Source organism: Coturnix japonica, chromosome 2 (genome assembly GCF_054131305.1).
Source record: "Coturnix japonica strain WE chromosome 2, WE-NBRP24, whole genome shotgun sequence".
Classification (NCBI taxonomy): Eukaryota; Metazoa; Chordata; class Aves; order Galliformes; family Phasianidae; genus Coturnix; species Coturnix japonica.
The window spans coordinates 122,292,973-122,311,544 of record NC_140664.1 but is presented as its reverse complement, the minus strand read 5'-3'; the positions used below and the strand labels follow the sequence as shown (position 1 = coordinate 122,311,544).

Genomic DNA, 18,572 nt, shown 5'->3' with positions numbered 1-18,572 from the left:
ATATCTGGAAACCACTACACATGTCCTTATCTTACAGACAATGCACAGTGTAGTGGGTTTTTTTTAGGTTTTATATAGTCTCATCAGTGTTATAGCCCAGTACCTGAGCAGTGCTTAATGATATCCTAAAGGGGAAGGCTGCTCATTAGTGACAGTAACAAAAAGTAAAGCAGCTCACATAAATTAACAATCCATTCTCCCAGTACTCCTTGACTTCAGGAAATATTAACTTTGTTTTATTCATCAGAAAGAGAGACATAAAATGACTTGCCACAGCCAAGGACCAAGGAATAGGCCCAGGAATTAAATGTATCTTCTAAATTCCTCATTGGGAGTTTAAATTTCAGCAGCTCTAGTGATAAATATGGAAGGTGATCTGTTGTATCAGAAAGAGCTTCTTTGCCTTTCACATTCAAGCAAACATTGTGAATGAACAGGATCAGTGCTTTTAGAAGCAGCTCTTACCTTCTAGACAGAGTAATCCATCCCCATCAAAACAGTGTAATTTTGGTAGCATTTTTTCTGAGTCTTATTTCCTTTGTGCAATAATTGAGGATGATGTTAATGGTAAAAATGTTGATATCATATCACAAGGGAATGAGTAGATGAGTATAGTGCCTGAACAGTAGCTCTCAGTAGGGATTCCCATTAGCTAAAAAACATTAGAGCCATCCCTGTGTACTTCTTGTTTACTTTAACACACAGTATATTTGTACTGGGCTCTGTCCTACTCTCAGTTGTTTTATAGTAACTATACAAGTAAAGATTGATAAATAAATCCCACTGAATTGAACAAGATATTGTCTAAGCATACATGTCAGGATATAGGCTTTATAGATTCACAAGTATTGACCTACTACCTCAAAAGTTACATTATAAAAATAATTTCATCATTATTTCAAAATGCTGCTTAAAAACAAACTGTTTTCAACACAGTGAGATATCCATTCTATTTCTGTTTTGAAGGAGAGACAAAGAAATGGAAACATCACTGCCACATATTCTTTCAGGACTTAGTTTTATCTTTAGCAAGAACATTACCTGTTGGAGGCTCTGTTGTGGATTCTGCTGGTAAAAACTCCTGGGATCGTAAACACTCCCGAGACAATGTAATGTCATCAAGTGCTATGCCATGTTTGAGACCTCTTCCAACTATTCCTTCAAAAATGACTTGGAAATCTTCATTTCCATCTCCAACTAGGTTCAGTGCTTTGCTCTGCCAGAAATTTCCCTGGTTTCCAGTAAGAATAAGGAGGATTTTTTCATGTTTTGACATAGTCATCTGGTAGACAATCAGTGATCCAATGTGAGCTCCATACATATGATAATAGAAAAATATCTGTAAATAAGAGCAGTAGACTCTAGTATACAATAGGTGAGTTCAGAGACATTCTGCTACTGTATTTATCATAATTCTAAAATGGAATCATGATAACAGCTCTATTCTTTTTCAAAGATAATTTAATATATACACACAAAAATGACTTTTTGAACTATTCCATAAACCAAACTTGGAAGCCAGCAATACAATACAGTTGACACTTTATCTCTTTTGAATAACTTGCATGTGAATATAAAGGAAAGAATTGTTTACTTCATTTAAGTCTTCTGCAGAGTACTTATCTACAGAAATCATTCTTCCCCAAAAACAGCAAAAAGATTCACATTTTCCTATGATTCCAAAGTGGAAAGAAGCTCAGGTTCTGATTCACAACATGGTTGTTTTTAATCAGATGTATCAGTAATTTTCTTTACCTTAGGAATACTAACTTGGTCTAATCTAGAAATCAAATTCTGCACTCTTGCTAGTATTACAGTCCAACATACCTTGCAGTTTTTATTCATCCTGCTTAACACAGGGCTAGAAATCCTAGCTTTTTGTCCTGGCAGCTGCAGAAAAGAACTCTTTATAAAAATGTAATGGCCAGACAGTTCTTGCAGTGTATGATCAGCAGCTGGTCCAGAGCCCAGTTTACTCGCACTGCTAGTTCTGAGGTGCCAGTCAAAATCATCATTTTCTTCTTGCTTCCAATCACAAAGATCAAACTCAAAATCACAACGCCCAATAGAAGTTCCTGAAAGATTTTTGCAAACAAAACGAACATGTATTTCTTCAGAAAGTTAATGCAATGCTGCCTTGCACACAATTATTTGTCAAGAAAAAAAAATAAAAAAATAAAAATCAAAAAAATAAAGCAAACAACATTCATGCAACTTACTAAGCAAACCATTTTTTTAGTATTCTAGGATATAATTATGGTATAGGATAAAACAGCACATACGTGAAATAGATGACCATGCTCCAGTGTTATAGGTACAAAAATAATTAAATATAGCTATCTACCTAACTCTAGAGATTCATATGCAGGGATCAATTGACATCCTCCATTGAAAATCCAAGACATCTGCAGAAAACTATCCTTTTTTGGAGGAACATTTTAAAGCCAGGTGTGAAAAAGGATATCTAAGTATACTATTCTTGTATATATACCTATATGTTATATATAAAATACTTGTATTTGCAGAACGGAAATCCATCAAATTAACAGAGCAGCACTATAGTGATGCATCCTCCCTAGAGACAATACAGGTAAAATGTAATTGTAGGAATGTTGACTCTGAGCTGAAACAAACCCCTACCTAGTTTACTTTGTTTCCAAAATAATTCATACACATTTTATTGGCCAATATGCAGTTTATCTTGGTTACTCCTTTATTTGTATTTAGCCTAAAACCAAAAAAAAAAAACAAAAAACAAGCAAACAAAAAAAAAAAACACCATAATTTTGATTGATTTTTTGTATGCTGAATGCATATCAAAACAGAGAAAAAAACATCAAAAAAGTATGGTTTCTGGTCAAGAAGTATGTAAAAAGGTAAAACCCTATGGTTTTACATTCATACTGAAACAACTTTCTAAGATACCTGAAAATCCTCAAAATATCAAAGGAACCAGGTCCCCATTTCCCAAAGGTATTATGCTTGATTCTTTTTTCCCCCAGTCTTAATGCATTCTTTTCTTATGGAAAGCAGATTTTTACTGTGCATTAAAGACAGTGGCTTTCTGAATTATGTTGAGAAATTCACTAACAGCATTTGTATTTTTCATAAAATTATTTCAAACTAAACAATGGTAATTTAAAAATCATTAAAAAAAAAGAAAAAATAAAAAAAATTTTAAAAAAAAGCAAGGAATAAAATTATTGCCTGTATGTTTGCTGTTTTAAGTGATACGATGCCAGAAGTAGTGAAGCATTCAAAATTCTCAACAAAAAAATTCTTTAAAAAAGTAACAAAGCCTATCATACTTACTGCAAATGGCAGGATTTTCATCTGAGTTATCTGCACAGTCATTTACAAAATCACATAGTTTATCTTTTGGGATGCAGTACTTGTTGGCACATGTGAATTCCTCTAATGTGCAAGGTCTGTCTGGGATGAGCAAAGGGGAACAATCTTCAAAAGTAATATCATCCACTGCCACATCTCCCATGTAACTGACACCACATTTTGCCCTGAAAATAATCTAATAAAAATTACAAAGATATTAGAGCAAAATACTAATTAGATATATACAAAACATAACTAGAACAGACAACAGTGGCCCTTGCAGATCTTGGAATATGAAGTTTTGTGTTCTTAATTTCATAGTGCAGTAGGATTGTACCACCACCCATAGACACTATTCACTACAGTTACTGAAGCACCATTACCTAGTATCAGCCATGTACAAAAAAAAAAAAAAAAAAAAAAAAAAAGGAAGAAAATGAGTAAGTCAAACAGTCACCAGTCCCTGCTCTTCCTGAATTAATAGCAAAGAGTTCTACTCCTCCTAAGTAAGTCTGAAAAGTATTAGTCTTTCACTAGCTATTTCCACAAATGTTAAAATAAATTTGGAGTCCTATTAAAAGTCATCCAAGACAGAAATAATGGATAAAGTAACATTTTTAAATGTAGCACAAAATCATAGAATCACTTGAGTTGCAACAAACCTTTAAAGGTCATCTAGTCCAACTCCCTGACATGAACATGGATGTCTACAGCTGGATGACGGTGCTCAAAGCCCCAACCAGCCTGACCTTGAATGCCTCCAAGGATAGGGCTTTCATCACCTCTCTGAGCAACGCTGCCCTGTGCTTCACTAACCACTGTTGTGATCGTTTCTATGCGTGTTTCTATTTTGAGAAAGATGCAAGGAAGCATGACATAATGATAACTAAGTATCTCTAAGATTCTGAAGGATCAGCTCATATTACAAAGTCAATACTACTCAATACTACTTCTTCGTAAAACAAATGCAATTCTACTGCACACTAAGGAGACGGAAATGAAATAGTGCTAAACCAAGTTGGATATAAGTAGAATAGAATAGAATCTGTTTTATGAAATGAATGTTTGTTTAAGATTGAAGAGGAATGAGAAAAATTAAAAATGGGTGTCCATTTCAGATAAGTGATCAAACAATGGAAAATCTGATTTTTTTTATTTTCTATTCAGGAGGGAAGTTATAACATGTTTGTGTGTTAAAAAGGCAAAAAGGGTGGAAATGCTGAAGATAAAAGTATCTAAAGCCAGTTTTCTAGACAGCATGGAAAATATGAATACACACCTGAAAATCTGAACGAATTCCCAAGAATACTTCTGCTCTGTTCCATTTTGGACCTTGGCTGCCACTTTGAGTCCACAGTGTAGAAGTCTTATTGCCAGTTTTACAGAGTACCTAAAAAACAATTTAGGTCACAAAAAATTTGTGCATTACAAACTCACTCCACATTCATTTTGTCCATAGTACCTTCTATAATTTAATTCTATACCACCATTAAATACCAAGTACAAAGGGATTGGTTGATATAAACCACAATTTGAAGAAAATGATGCTTTAAAACTTTCTCATCAACTCACAAATACCTTCTGCTAAGGTATTTATCTGGACTAAGTTAGTAATTAACTTAGCTAGAGTGCCTAGCTACAAATAAAAACTGTTCAGCAAAAGGTCAGGATTCATTTGTAAAACATGGAAAACAAAACTAATTAACAAGAGTTGTTGAAAAATGTAATAGTTCATGCATCCATTAGACTGCATTCAATTTCTCCATTTAAGTTCCAGGAAAAATTTAATGTCCTGAATTTATTTCAAACTATTTCATCCTTTCCTTCTGAAGACCACAGTTTATCTTTAAACAGAAGACTCTTGTAAAAAAAAAAATAATTGTTGAACTAGAGAAAGCTAACACTTCAACACTAGCACAAAATCCTCAATATTCTTTCCTCCAACCTCTTGAACATCCAGATTCAAGTGAGCTGAAAATAACAGCAAGATGGGAGTGTGATGAAGTGCATTAAGTCTTGTTTCCAGGCAGCATTCATAGAGACAAACATCTTACAGTATCCTGCACCAGTTCTGCTTTCAAGGATATATTGCTATTCTGCATAATCTTCTTAGGGCAGCCCAGACATTCTTTATCTTAATGAAAAAAAAAAAAAAAAAAAAAAAAGAACTTTTTTTTTTGAAAATGTATGCAGTCCTATGCGTGTGTATCATATTCCTTAACAGGTAAGCTTTGGAAATCAAATAGCATATCCCCAAGGTGAAGAGCTTCCATTCCAGAGGAAAAAAGAATAAGGTGTAATGTTTTGAATGGAATAGAAAAGCAAAATGACATCTGGCTTTATAGACAAGAAAAACTGCTCACAGAAGACATGAATTTTAAGGAAAACATAAAAATTGAGAAAAACAGAGGCTACATGTATTATTTAAGAAGACTAGGGAGTGCTGAATAATATATTTTTCTTACTATTCTGCATATACTTTACACATATATCTATATAGATTTGTGAGATTATATAGAGTAACATGTACAATTTTACACATAGCTTAAATTACTTACAAAATTATAAATCCAATTTCTTCACCAGAATTCCATGTGTTCTCTATTATCATGATGAAGGGTGAAAAAAGGCCGTAAATTTAAGCCCCACCAAAATCTAGGCCTTTTCTTGTACCCTAATTTAACTGTAAGTCCTATGCATTTAAATTACTTAGCAAGTTATTGAAAACTGACTGCTAATTCTTTGTTAGAGTTATCCATGAAGGGTCAGAGAGCAGAGTGGACAAAAATGGCTCCAGCTAATATTCAAACATGGGTTGCACAACAAAGCAACAACTTATTGGCGTTTATGCTATAGAACCACGAAAAGACAGTCATTCATGTAAATAGCAGGAGGCTTCAATATATCCTAGAGAACATTTGATAGCATGGATGTAAACTAGCATGCAAAAATCCAAATTTATGAATTAAATAAAAAGTGGTAGTGATGGGAAAGAAGAATAATAAAAGTAGTAAAAAAATCTGCGATTTTCAACCACAGAAGATTCACATTCATAAAGGACTTACAAAAATTAAAAGAAAACAAAGCCATATTTTCTAAATAATTTTATATTCCAGGTTATTTCTACATTTATAATCAATCAAATAATTAAGCAACTGTAGTAAGAAAACAATTAACAATGTTTAAAATAAAATGACTTTGTGATTTGACTTTGGTATATTTTAAAGTTGATTAAGTTGTAGATGGAAAAAAGTCAGTTAACTAATAGAGTGAAACTGTAGTCTCCTACTAGAAACTATAGAATCACAGAATCCTTAGAGTTGGTAAATACCACTAAGATCATTCAGTGCAAGCACCAGCCCATTCTCATCAAGCTCACTGACACATTTCTCTCAATGCAACATGTTCATGTTCCTTCAACAACTCCAGAGACTGTGACTCCACCACCTCCCTGGGCAGCCTGTGCCAGTGCCCAGACATTCTTTTCTGAGAAGGAAATTTTCCCATTATTCAATCTGAACCCCCCTGGCACAGTTTACACCCATTATCTTTTGTCCTAAAATTGTTACCTGTCTGTGGTTGGAACTGAGAAAAATATATATATACCTATACATTTTTCTTTTGTGGCTCTGCCTTGAGACTGTGACTAACTAGGCTGTTAATTTGTGCAAAACTACCTGTGGACATGCTTCCAAGTAATATGGATTCCCACACTTTAAAGATCTGGGACATTAGAGCAAATACAAAGAGGCCACAACTCATTTATCTTTTCCAAGTCTTAAAGCTAAGGATGAACCACCTTTATGCTCTCATCTCCCACTAATTCTGAAGAATTGTTTATTAAGTATTTAAGAAAATAAAAGGCATACTTCCTCTGAGCACCTAGCTAGTCAAATACACAGATTGGAGAACACCATCTCTTAGTTTTTTGGTATCAACACACATTTTAATCTATATTATTTTTAGTATTTTAAAAATCCACCTCTGATGCTGTAAATTATTGTGTAATATTCATGGGAAGTTGCATGATTGTTACTCTGATGTGTGGAGAAAAATATTCTTGTTTTATTCAGCCACTTTGCAGTGACATTTTTGATCTATAAGCTGATGAACAAAACAGATATCCTATCAACAAATATTTTTATTTTAACTGAAGTAAAGAAAAGGGTATGAATAAAAAAGTTTGCTATTGTTAAATCCTCAAAATAGAAATATAATTAACCTTTGAGAAATAAATGTTACACTTTCAAATGAATAACACAACAATAAGCAGTTTCTACAAAATGTCACAATGAATTTTCATACAATTTCTTCTTTTTTCAAACTCCTACATTCATCCAAAAACCTACATTTCCAAACATCTACTGCTGTTTTTCAGTGTCAAGAGGTATTACGCACGTCAAGGCTTTTTTCTTGTACAAAAGTTCCAGACTTGGTACATGTTTAAAGGTCATCATTTTAGTTTGCTGTAAAATGCTTTTCACAGCATACTCAAGCTAATGTTTCCTTCAGATCAAAACATATTGAGAGCAGTAAAGCACTAGTTATTCATTTTCATTAATTGACAGCCTGGGCTTTAACAAAACTAAATGACAAGGCATTCATTTTTCTCCCAGAAATTTCAGACAGTAAGAATGAAGCAAAATAAAGTATACCTCCGTACCTCCAAAGAACCTACTGTTGAACCATTCATATGGTTCCAGAACGTGATTTTGCAATGGGGTCCTGTAAAGGAAATAGCTGGTGTAGCAATATCAGCAATTTGACCATATTCTCCATTTGAGCTGTCAGCAAACAGATACACGCCTTCTTCAGTATTCCTGCCCAGAGAGAAAAGGTTTTCTTTTTTAATATAAAAAACATTTAACCAAAATTAAGTCCCAGTTTTATTAAAGAGGTAATATTTCCTTATACACATATTATGCTTACTATCTGGGTATCTGGATACTTTTTAATTCATCAATGCATTGCCAGAATAGCACAAAACCCCTTGAAAAGGCTTTTGGTACTTTTGTATAGCATCTAAACAAAGATAAACACAGAGCCAAAATCTTCCTTTACACAGGGTCAGACATCTGAGGCTGGAAGGCCTTTTATTTCCACCCCACTCACACCTTTTCATCAGTGAAGTCAGCAGCCTACTCAAAGCTGATGTACATATGGCCATTCTCCTGGCTTGGAGGTAAAATATTCCAAGACACTGGATGAAATTCTTTCTGCTGGGAAAAATGACGCTGTCTTGTGGTGTGGATCAGACTTTGAGTGTATACAGAGAGACAGTTTTAAGGTTTCAATTAGCTGAGATTAAGATCCTAAAAAAATTGCCCTTCAAAGAAAATGCAACTGTTGGCCAAATAAAAGATTCTGTTCTCTTTAGTGAAGAAGCTGCACAATCAGTCCTTCATAAAGCTATGAAAGTTTTCAGCAAAACCTTACAAACTTGATGATGGAATCTACATTATTAAGATTTTCTTACCTGAAATATCTTTATTAGTTTCCTGTCTTTTCCGTTTTCCTGTTTGTGTATTTATTTTTTTCAGTCTAGTGAAGTGTCTGTGAAATCTTGTAGCCAAATCTTTTCTTTAAAAATATTGTATATGCATATGTGTATATAAAAATTTATATTATATATATATAAATTTCTTCATTGCTTATCTAGGAACAGCTCTTCCCATATTGCAAGGCCTACAATGACTATTTGAGTGATAAAATATCCCCAAAGTCAGTATATTTAGGTTTATTACTGTTACCTTCCAAAAAAATGGTAGATTAAATGTACTCTGTGTAATAATTTGCATGTAGAAATAATTTTAAACATTAACTTATATTATAGCCCATCACACAGCTTGGAGACTAATAAACTCTTCCATTTTAGGAGTAGAGCATTCTAAATACATCATAATGAATAAAATAGGTTAGAAACAAGTGAAATTATACTTATACCACAATTTTTCTCTAAAGATTTGAAATCTTTTAATTCATTCATTAATCTTCAGAATCACATGTGCAAGAAATTGTGACTGATTGACAGACTGCAAACAGCCTCATCTTCCTGGGTATCTCGGTGTAAAAACTTAACCAATATCTCCTTATCTTTTCCATAACCTTTGGCTGATCTTAAGCATATATTTAAATGAAAATCTTTTTCCATCTCTTCCTCTTTCTTGACAATTGGTTGTTAATAGTTTGCTTCATAGGAAAATTAAAATCTAGTAATAGCAATTAATAAAAAGAAACAACAAACAAACAAAAAAACCCATCTTTTGTCAAATATTTGCAAATCAGCATCTGGGTCATTGACTGTCACACAAAATACTGCTTCCATCTCCCCTTGTCTCATATTTGAAAAATTAAGATTAACAGGAGATCTACTAGAGTCTTGGAAAACCAGAGAAAATATTTTGGGAGTTGAAAATATTAGACAATTCTGATAGTAAAAGTTTTAGTTTTTTTTTTTTTGTTTGTTTGCTTGTTTTTTTTATAAAGAAATCCTAGGCTATTTCCTTCAGCAAGGCAAAGTGTAATAAGAACTTCTACCGGTCAGAATAATGGGAGTACTTTCAATTACCTGCAGTACAAACTTTTACTCATTATGCACTTTCTGGAGGCTTCCCAAAACCTTATCTAGGGTGTTTGCAGTTATTAGAAAAGATGTGTGTGATATAGTTTCAAAGGTAAAAAGGCAAAGATGTGGATTATTGCCATAACATATCTATAGCATAGAAAGATGACTCACAGCTGTGAACTATTAATATACTTGCTGTACTTAAATATAGAAGGGAGTACTAAAATATCTCATAAAATGAAGGAATTTATGCAGAAAAGATAGCATCATTTTGCAGACAGTTTCTTACATGTTAACACCATATTGATAAAATGAAGCACATTTTTTTTTTAAATAGAAATGAAATACCTGAAAATAAGTCATGATAAAAATTTCTACTATCACTTATAAAACGGAATTAACTACTCTGCAGCACTGTATAAAAGAAATGCCCAAAACTTTTGAAAAAAAAAACCAAATCTTTTTCTGAGCCATATAGAAGAGGATATTTTTGAAGGAGTAAATAGTTCAGAAATCCTTCTTGAGTTGTGAGGCAGAACTGCACTTGGCAAAGACTAAACATTTTAATGGGCTGGGAATTGTTGATAAAGACAAGAGGTGCCAGGGGAAAGAGTAATGATCTGGAAAAATCTAAATCTTCTCCACAATTTTATTTTTGTTTTCAAATGCAGAAGACAGAAGTGGCCCTGAAGCCTTTCTTTTATCATCATATCCTGGCAATGTAGACATCTTTATAGTTACTGCATGAATTTACATAAGTAGCATAAATATTTGCATATAAACTACAAAAATAAAATAAAATATTTTTTTTTTAAAAAGCTCAAAATATAGATAAACATATTATTACCAAATTACCCAAAGGCTTATATAGGCTCCAAAATAAAATAATTAAAATAGCTTTTCCTAATAAGCTGCAGTGACAGTTGAAAACATTGACACATAAACAATTACACATATTTCAAAGAAATCTGTGTTTAGTATATTCTTTTTTTTTTTTTTTTTTCCTTTTCTTCTGAAGAAATATGTTACTTCAGGTAAGGAATACTGATCAAAGTCCAATAATCAAGTCCAACCACTGCCTAACCAAAGTACCCTAACTCTAACGACCCTCTGATAAATCATTTCTCTGAGCATGACATACAAACGGCTCTTAAACACATCCAGGACGGTGACTCAACAACCTCCCTAGGGAGCCTATTCCAGCGTATAACTACTCTTTCTGTAAAGAAGTGTTTCCTAACATCCAACCTAAACTTACCTTGGCGCAACTTGAGGCCATTTCCCCTTGTCCTGTCACCAGAGTTGCCCCACTCTCACTGTAAGCACCTTTCAGATATTGGAAGAGAGCAATAAGGTCTCCCCTCAGCCTCCTTTTCCCCAAACTAAACAGCCCCAGCTCCCTCAGCCTCTCCTCATAGGCTGGTTTTCCAAGCCCTTCACAAGCCTCACTGCCCTTCTCTGGACCTGCTCCAGTACCTCCATGTCTTTTTTTGTACTGAGGTGCCCAAAACTGAACACAGCACTCGATCTGAGGCCTCACCAGTGTCAAGTACAGGGCACTGCTTTCCTAGTCCTGCTCACCATACCATTCCAGATGCAAGCCAGAATGCCTTTGGCCTTCTTGGCCACCCGGGCACACAGTTGGCTCATATTCTGCTGACTGCTCATCGGCACACTGAGGTCCTTTTCCATCAGGCAGCTTTCCAGCCACACCTCTCCAAGCCTGTAGGGTTGCCTGGGGTTGTTGTGACTGAAATGCAGGACCCAACACTTGGCCCTATTGAAAATCATGCAGTTAGCCTTGGCCCATGAATCCAGTCTATCCAGGTCTGTCTGTAGTGCCCTTCTTCTCTGTGACAGATTAAAACTACCTCTGAACTTGGCGTCGTCTACAAACTTACTGAGAGTGCACTCAATCCCCTCATCAAGATCATCAGTGAAGATTTTGAACAGAAGTGGCCTCAGCACTGAGCCCTGGGGGATGTCGCTCATGACCGGCCGCCAACTGGATTCAACTTCATTGACCACAACTCTTGGGGCCCAGCAGTCTTCACTCCTATACTTGTGACTTAACTATGCTGTTGTCTAAATTCACTACCTCCCTCATACTCAAGGTAATAGCTACTTGATGCAGTGCGCATCACGCACATTGTTTCTGCCAAAAGGCAGCATTTGATGTAGGAAAGTTTCTGGCCAGTGGCCAAGGTCTTATTCAAGATGCATAATGATTGTGAATCTGAAGGAAATGTGAAAGAGAATGCTTTTCCAGAAAAGACGAAGAGAAAGGAGAAAAAATTACATTGTTTCTGCAGTATCTGTATTTGCTATATATTCACTATCTGCACCAGAAACAGTTTGATTACTTATCTTTCAGTAGATTATATAGGATAGCCTATTACAAATCACAGCATATGAAAAGAACTTCTATAGCCTCTGACATGAAGTGACTTACACATAATATATTCATTGGTTTCAACAGGGCCCTTTCCCGAGTGAAGGACTGCAGCTGTGAGAACCTTATTGCAGAAAAAGAATCAATATAATAGAATCATCAGCTTGGGCTGAAAGAGGCCCTTCAGATCACCTAGTTCCACCCCTCTCCCACTATAGGCAGGGACATATCCCACTAAACTAAACAAGTATGTCACAAAATGGGTAAGTTCCATTAATCTTACAGGATAATAAGAACTCCAATAACTTAATCAATTCCACTGCACATAAGAGGAAGATTTTCTGCATGAAACACTTTCAACCACTTAACTTCTAATAGGCTTTAAATAGACAGTAACTGAAATCAATACTGAACAACTAGAAAGAATATATATATAAATATATTTCAGGCTTTTCAGTGCAACATTTCTGTAAACTTTTCTTTTAATTAAAACTGAAAGGAATCAGAAGTCAGGAATGCAGATTCTTACAAATAGAAATTTGTGATAAATTTAATTTATTGGTAATTTCCAAAAGATATAATATTTTGCCATATTTTAAAAATACTTTTTATCTAGTCACCTCCCACTTTAATTAGCGTTTAACATTCATATGTAATTAACTTAGAACAAAAAGGAGTAATACAATTGTCATGTCATAAAGTAGAGTTTGGGGTGTTCTTTGGGAAAGTAACGTTCCAAGTGCTATTTTCTGTTACAGAAGCCATCTTTTAGCCATTACAAAAAATTGCCTACAAGTCTAGTTCTTCTTAGAATTAGGATTATTCTTCTGAAGACAAGCTAAAAGTTTAATATTTATTTTTTTTTTTCTTTTTTCTTTTTTTTTCTTCTTACGCCGTGCATGTGAAATGACTTTAAACTGATCAAGCTCTTTTACTTTATTAATATCATAAGAGTCTTCTGCACCTCAAATGCCTTCTTTTCTTCATGGACCAATATTAATTTAGATATTTGCATCTGCAAATTTTCAGTCTTTCTTTAAACCTAGTTACTAAACTAGGGTAGGTTAAATAAGATTTCCACACTAATAGGGACATAAAATCAGTGTTTTTGAAAACAGCCATATAACTATGGTATATGAATATACCTGTTTACCTCTCTACTGTATTTCTCATTATCTGCTTACCATACTGTATGGCAAAGCTTATATGGAGAACATTTTGCAGGTGTTACTGTGAAAGTCTTATTGATCAGGAATAGTCTTTTTCTCCACAGGTAGTGTCTTTGTTTCCCATGATCTTTCAATCAAAATCTCAAGGTCATCACTGCTTCTCAAGCACATTTTAAAACTGTATCAGGTGTAAGGATGCAAATGCACAGTGCTAGAGTAAAAATGTTTTGATACAAAATTTTCTATCCTGAGCAGCTAAAGTTTGGCATACAAATACAGGATGGATTTTCAGAGGTTAGTTCAAACAGAATAGAAATAAAGGTGTTTAACACACCTAAGCCCTAACCAAATAATGGGACCTGTAGTTGAACACATGGACTAGAAACATACTCCAAAGAAAATCATCACAAACATGAAGAGGAATTGTTGCACTCAGAACATGCTATACTTATTATTAGACTCATGAGCCAAAATTCTAAAAGAAACTTGCTACAGAGAAGTGCAAAACTCTTTGACCACAATACAAACACACTGAAAAAAAAAAAAAAAATTTGAAAATATATTTGACTGTTGTCTTTACAGAAAATGGTATAAATTTCAAAAAGAAAATGTACTGGTAGAAGCTTACTCACGCAGAAAGTCTTTTTTTTACAGATCAAACTATTCCCATTATGAGATTAATCACACGGTCTGGCATCCTAATGTACAGAGCTGAAAAATACTTAGAATCATACAGTTGGAAAGGACCTACGAGATCGTCTAGTCCAGCTGTCCTCCCATTACCATTGCTACCACAAGCCACTAAAGAATAACTCGTAGTTCCTCATCCTGACCTTTCTTGAACACTGCCATGGACAGCAACTCTACCACCTCCCTGGGCAGCCATTCCAGTGCCTGACCACTCTCTGAGAGAAAAAGTTTTTCCTTATGTCTATCACAGAATCACAGAATGACCCGGGTTGGAAGGGACCTCAAGGATCATGCAGTTGCAACCCCCCTGCCTAGCAGGGCCACCAAACATATACATTTGCTAGATCAGGTTGCCCAGGGCCCCATTCAACCTGGCCTTGAACACCTCCATGGACAGGGAATCCACAGCCTCCCTGGGCAGCCTGTTCCAGGGCCTAACCACTCTCCTAGTAATAATCTAATCTAAATCTCCTCTGGTACAACTTGAAGCCATTTCCTCAGATCCTGTTTGTTGCCTGAGGCTAAACCCCTCCTCATCACAACCTCCCTTCAGGAAGTTGTAGATCGTAATGAGGTCCCCCCTGAGCCTCCTCTTCTCCAGACCCTTCCCTCTTCACAGTCATCCAGTCACTCATCCCCAGGCCTATTGTGCTGCTTGGCAATACTGTGGCCAAAGTGCAGGACTTGGCACTGTTGAACCTCATCTCATTCACCTCAGACAAGTGATCCAGTTTATCTAGTTACCTCTGAAGGACCTCCCTACCCTCAGGTAGATCAGCACCACCTCCTAGCTTGGTGTCATCTGCAAACTTACTGAGGGTACACTGAATCTCCTCATCTACGTCATGAATGAAGATATTAAACAAGATGGGACTCAGCACCGACCCCTTGGGGAGATCACTTGTAATAGGTCACCAGCTGAACTTAACTCTGATAATCACTACCAATTGGGCATGGCCCTTCAACCATCCTTCAAATAACTTCTGATTGTTAGTTTACTCTTGCAAGTTGTAAGTATTTTTTCAGCTACAATATTTAGTTGGGCTCAAAAGTAGTATGAATACTTTTGTCCTTGCATGGACTGAGCAAAGTTTAGAACTTTTAGTTTTGATCACTTTTCAAATTCAACCTTTTTTCTCCAAAAAACATTACCATACTTGCTTTGGACTCAGTAAACACACAGTACAAAGACTGTCTTAAAATATATAAGTAAATTGACTGTTATCCGTGTTCATTTTTTCGTCAACAAATGACTTCTGTTTCTTAACTGAATTACGTTGACGGCTGTGCATAATTCTAGATTATTTTTCCAGGAACATTCATTTGAAATTTGTTACTAATGATACAAGTAGACATTAACAAACAAATTATGATAAAATGAAAAGACAATTTGAACCTGGAATCTAATAATACTTCAGACTTCTTTACTGAGGATGGCTTATTTCTCTCAAATGCTGATGCAGTCACCAGAAATTCAAAGTTGAGCTTCTAGTTCTACAGAGGAACAAGAGGAGACTGGAGACATTTTTTGGCACAGTGTTACATTGGTGGTTTTTGTTTTTTTTTTCAGAGTACTCTGCAACTCTTCCTCATATTTTTAAAGAGGTGTAACCAGATGAAATATTATGTATTCTCAGATAGTACTTTCAAAACAGAGAGAAGAGGCAGGAGAGTGGAGAACTGGAGTGAAAGAATAGAAATCAATAATTCTATAATCATTTTCAAATACATTTCTTTTTGTTGTCTCATTACCTTTTCCCTTAAGTCTCAATTCTTATTTAACATTCGTTCAACTCAAGAATCACAAGAACTGTACATACATAAGCGCAATACACATGGGAGACTGTAGTAGACACATTCACTATAGCACACACTATAAACTCCTTTTAGCAAGGCTGAAATACTCCCTTCCTTTCATTTTCCATATTCTATGGGGTACAATAACCACATTCTGAAAGAAAGCTGTTGAGCCTGCAAGACTTAATTTTGCATGTTTCACTTCAATACAAATAGGGTTCTCAAGTGTGATAGATAGATATGCTCACACATCTATCTGAAGTAAATAATACTACTGAGAACAGCTCTATGGAGCACAAAAACACTACATAAAGCTCATACCTCTCCTTTACTTATATCTAAGCGCAACTACCTGTAGTACTCTCAGGTATCATTAATCCTCTCAGCATTGAAACAATTTATTTAAATGTGTTGTCATTAATTTCTGCGCTTCCAAGAAATTCCTGCTTAAAAAATAACAACACAGCCTAAACAGAATGAGAGAGGAAGTTTAACATAAATAAATTATAATGAGACACATCAAACTCTTCAGACACACATCAAAACAAAATGACAAACATAGAATTGGTGTAGTAAAAACTTCTGGTGGCATATTGCTATGAGTTATAGTTTTGTGTTCAGGAAGTCATTTCTTTTGGTGAGGAGGTTTTTTGTGTGTGTTTGTTTGTCCTTTTGGTTGGAGTGTAGACAATTATTTGCCCATCAGTCATTTCAAATTTGTTCTATACATTTTAAATGCATTTAAGCTGTTGGAGGGATTGTCTTTGTAAAATAGAGGTTCTGATTAAAGGATACGAATTTATGGGGTTTTTTTTTGTTTTTTGTTATTTTTTAAATAAATTAATAAGAAAAAAAAAGCTGTACAATAATTTCATTGTTGTTAGCGAAAGATTAAGGAGTGTACTGCATGTTAAAATTGTACGAGAAGCAGAAATCTCCTCTAGAAGACTTCTGATTAAAAACAAAAACAAAACAATAACAAAAAACACAAAAAGCACATCTATGCTGTCTGGAGTATACCATGAACAAAGCTTTATAGGAAAAAATGTAATTCTATAAATGAATCATAATCATTTTTTGTAGATTCATCTGTCGCTATTATTTGAATAGGAAGAAAAGAATACAAAGGGCCATGCAGACTTGGTTGGAGAACAGACTGGAAATTTATGTGGTTTATATTAATTAGTGATAGAATGTAATCACAGCAGAGCAGAGACGACTGAGGCAGTATGTCAGTGCTCAGCGCTCTGGGACAATTTTGTGTATTGTGCTAAGGGTACATAGTACAGCAATTGGAACCAGCATTAACTAAAATTAGGCTGGAGTTAATCAATACACCTGAACTGCAGAACTCACATATCATTTACAGTCAGAGAGGTGATGAATGAATCTCAAATCTGATGTGCTTCAGATTTCATTCTCTTTCACTAGCTGAGCAGGACGTCATGGAAGCAGCAACTGCAGTTTCAAAAACATTAGATCTCTTGCTCAGGTAAATCATAATTGCTGCACGTTCCTGTACAGCTGTGCTTTTTGTAAGGATTTTGCATTTTAAAGTTTTGAAAATCTCTATACTGAACTGTATGTATGTTTTCTAAAATATCACAGCTACTCTTTGAAGTTGCATAATATGTTGGTTACATTAAAAGTAGAAATCGCATCACTGAATTAAGGTTCTCTAAAAATATCAGAAAGCTAAAGTAACAGATCATCTGATATCCAGAACTCAGGCCTAATTAACATAGCTGAAAATCAGCATGCCTTCATGATGAACATTAGAGCTAAGATTCAGATGTTTTTAACTAGCCTAATCCCCTTTTCTACTTTTTGATTTGTCCAGTCAGTGTCATTGTTCTCAGAAAATATCTTTTCAAACTCTCTCAAGATTTACCAACAGCACTTAAAACCACTGCAGCATTGCCAAACAACCCACAAAGCAACAGGCCACAAAGATGAAAGATCTCATATTTTGGTCATGATATACAAGTCGCTAGCTGTTAGTTGGATTTTCTTCATTGGAGATTTTAGCCTCATGGCTTCTAACTGACACAGAGCTGAGATTAATTCATGGTGTTTCCATGGCTCATCTGAACCTGCCACAACTCATTAGCATTCTGTCATATCTCCATAAATCCTGTCAGGCTGAAGGCAAAGGGAAACAATGAGAAGGAATTTCCTTCTCAAATAACTAAGCTTAGGGTGAAAAAGTCAATCTAAATTCTAATCACTATAGGCATTAGTTTTAATTAGCAATTTTCTACATTTCAGTACAGAATAGAATTTTACTTTGCTGTAAAAACTGCTTAGTAAATACACTTTTACTTAGCATCAAACATCTAATGCCTAATGGTCTTTTAAATTGCCTTATCACCTCAGATATTTGCCAGCACACACAGTAAAGTAGTATTTGTGATACTGTGCCAGTACTTCAATGCAGTAACTAAAATTAGTCCATATTTCACAGCCACGTTGATAACAAACATACCTTATGCTGCACCTTGTTGAAAAAAATACGCAGAAATAAACCCCTTCTCTGCACCTTGATTATCTGAAGTCTTATTCTCAGGAAAAAAACCCCAAAAAACTAATTAAAAAACTGAATGGTCACAAACTTTCTTTCTGATGAATG

General features: G+C 34.9%; 1 protein-coding gene across 4 annotated transcripts in view; it reads right to left on the bottom strand.

Annotated features, from left to right (window-relative positions):
• MALRD1 (MAM and LDL receptor class A domain containing 1) overlaps positions 1-18,572 on the bottom strand; it is a 196,561-nt gene that overhangs the window by 116,665 nt on the left and 61,324 nt on the right. For all 4 annotated transcript variants that reach the window (XM_015853499.3, XM_015853500.3, XM_085538687.1 and 1 more), the window contains exons 21-25: positions 7,994-8,150; positions 4,610-4,720; positions 3,313-3,526; positions 1,828-2,075; positions 1,042-1,339 (exon numbers count right to left, since the gene is read on the bottom strand). In XM_015853499.3, the coding sequence (XP_015708985.2) occupies positions 1,042-1,339; positions 1,828-2,075; positions 3,313-3,526; positions 4,610-4,720; positions 7,994-8,150 (1,028 nt within the window). The remainder of the gene's footprint in view (positions 1-1,041; positions 1,340-1,827; positions 2,076-3,312; positions 3,527-4,609; positions 4,721-7,993; positions 8,151-18,572) is intronic.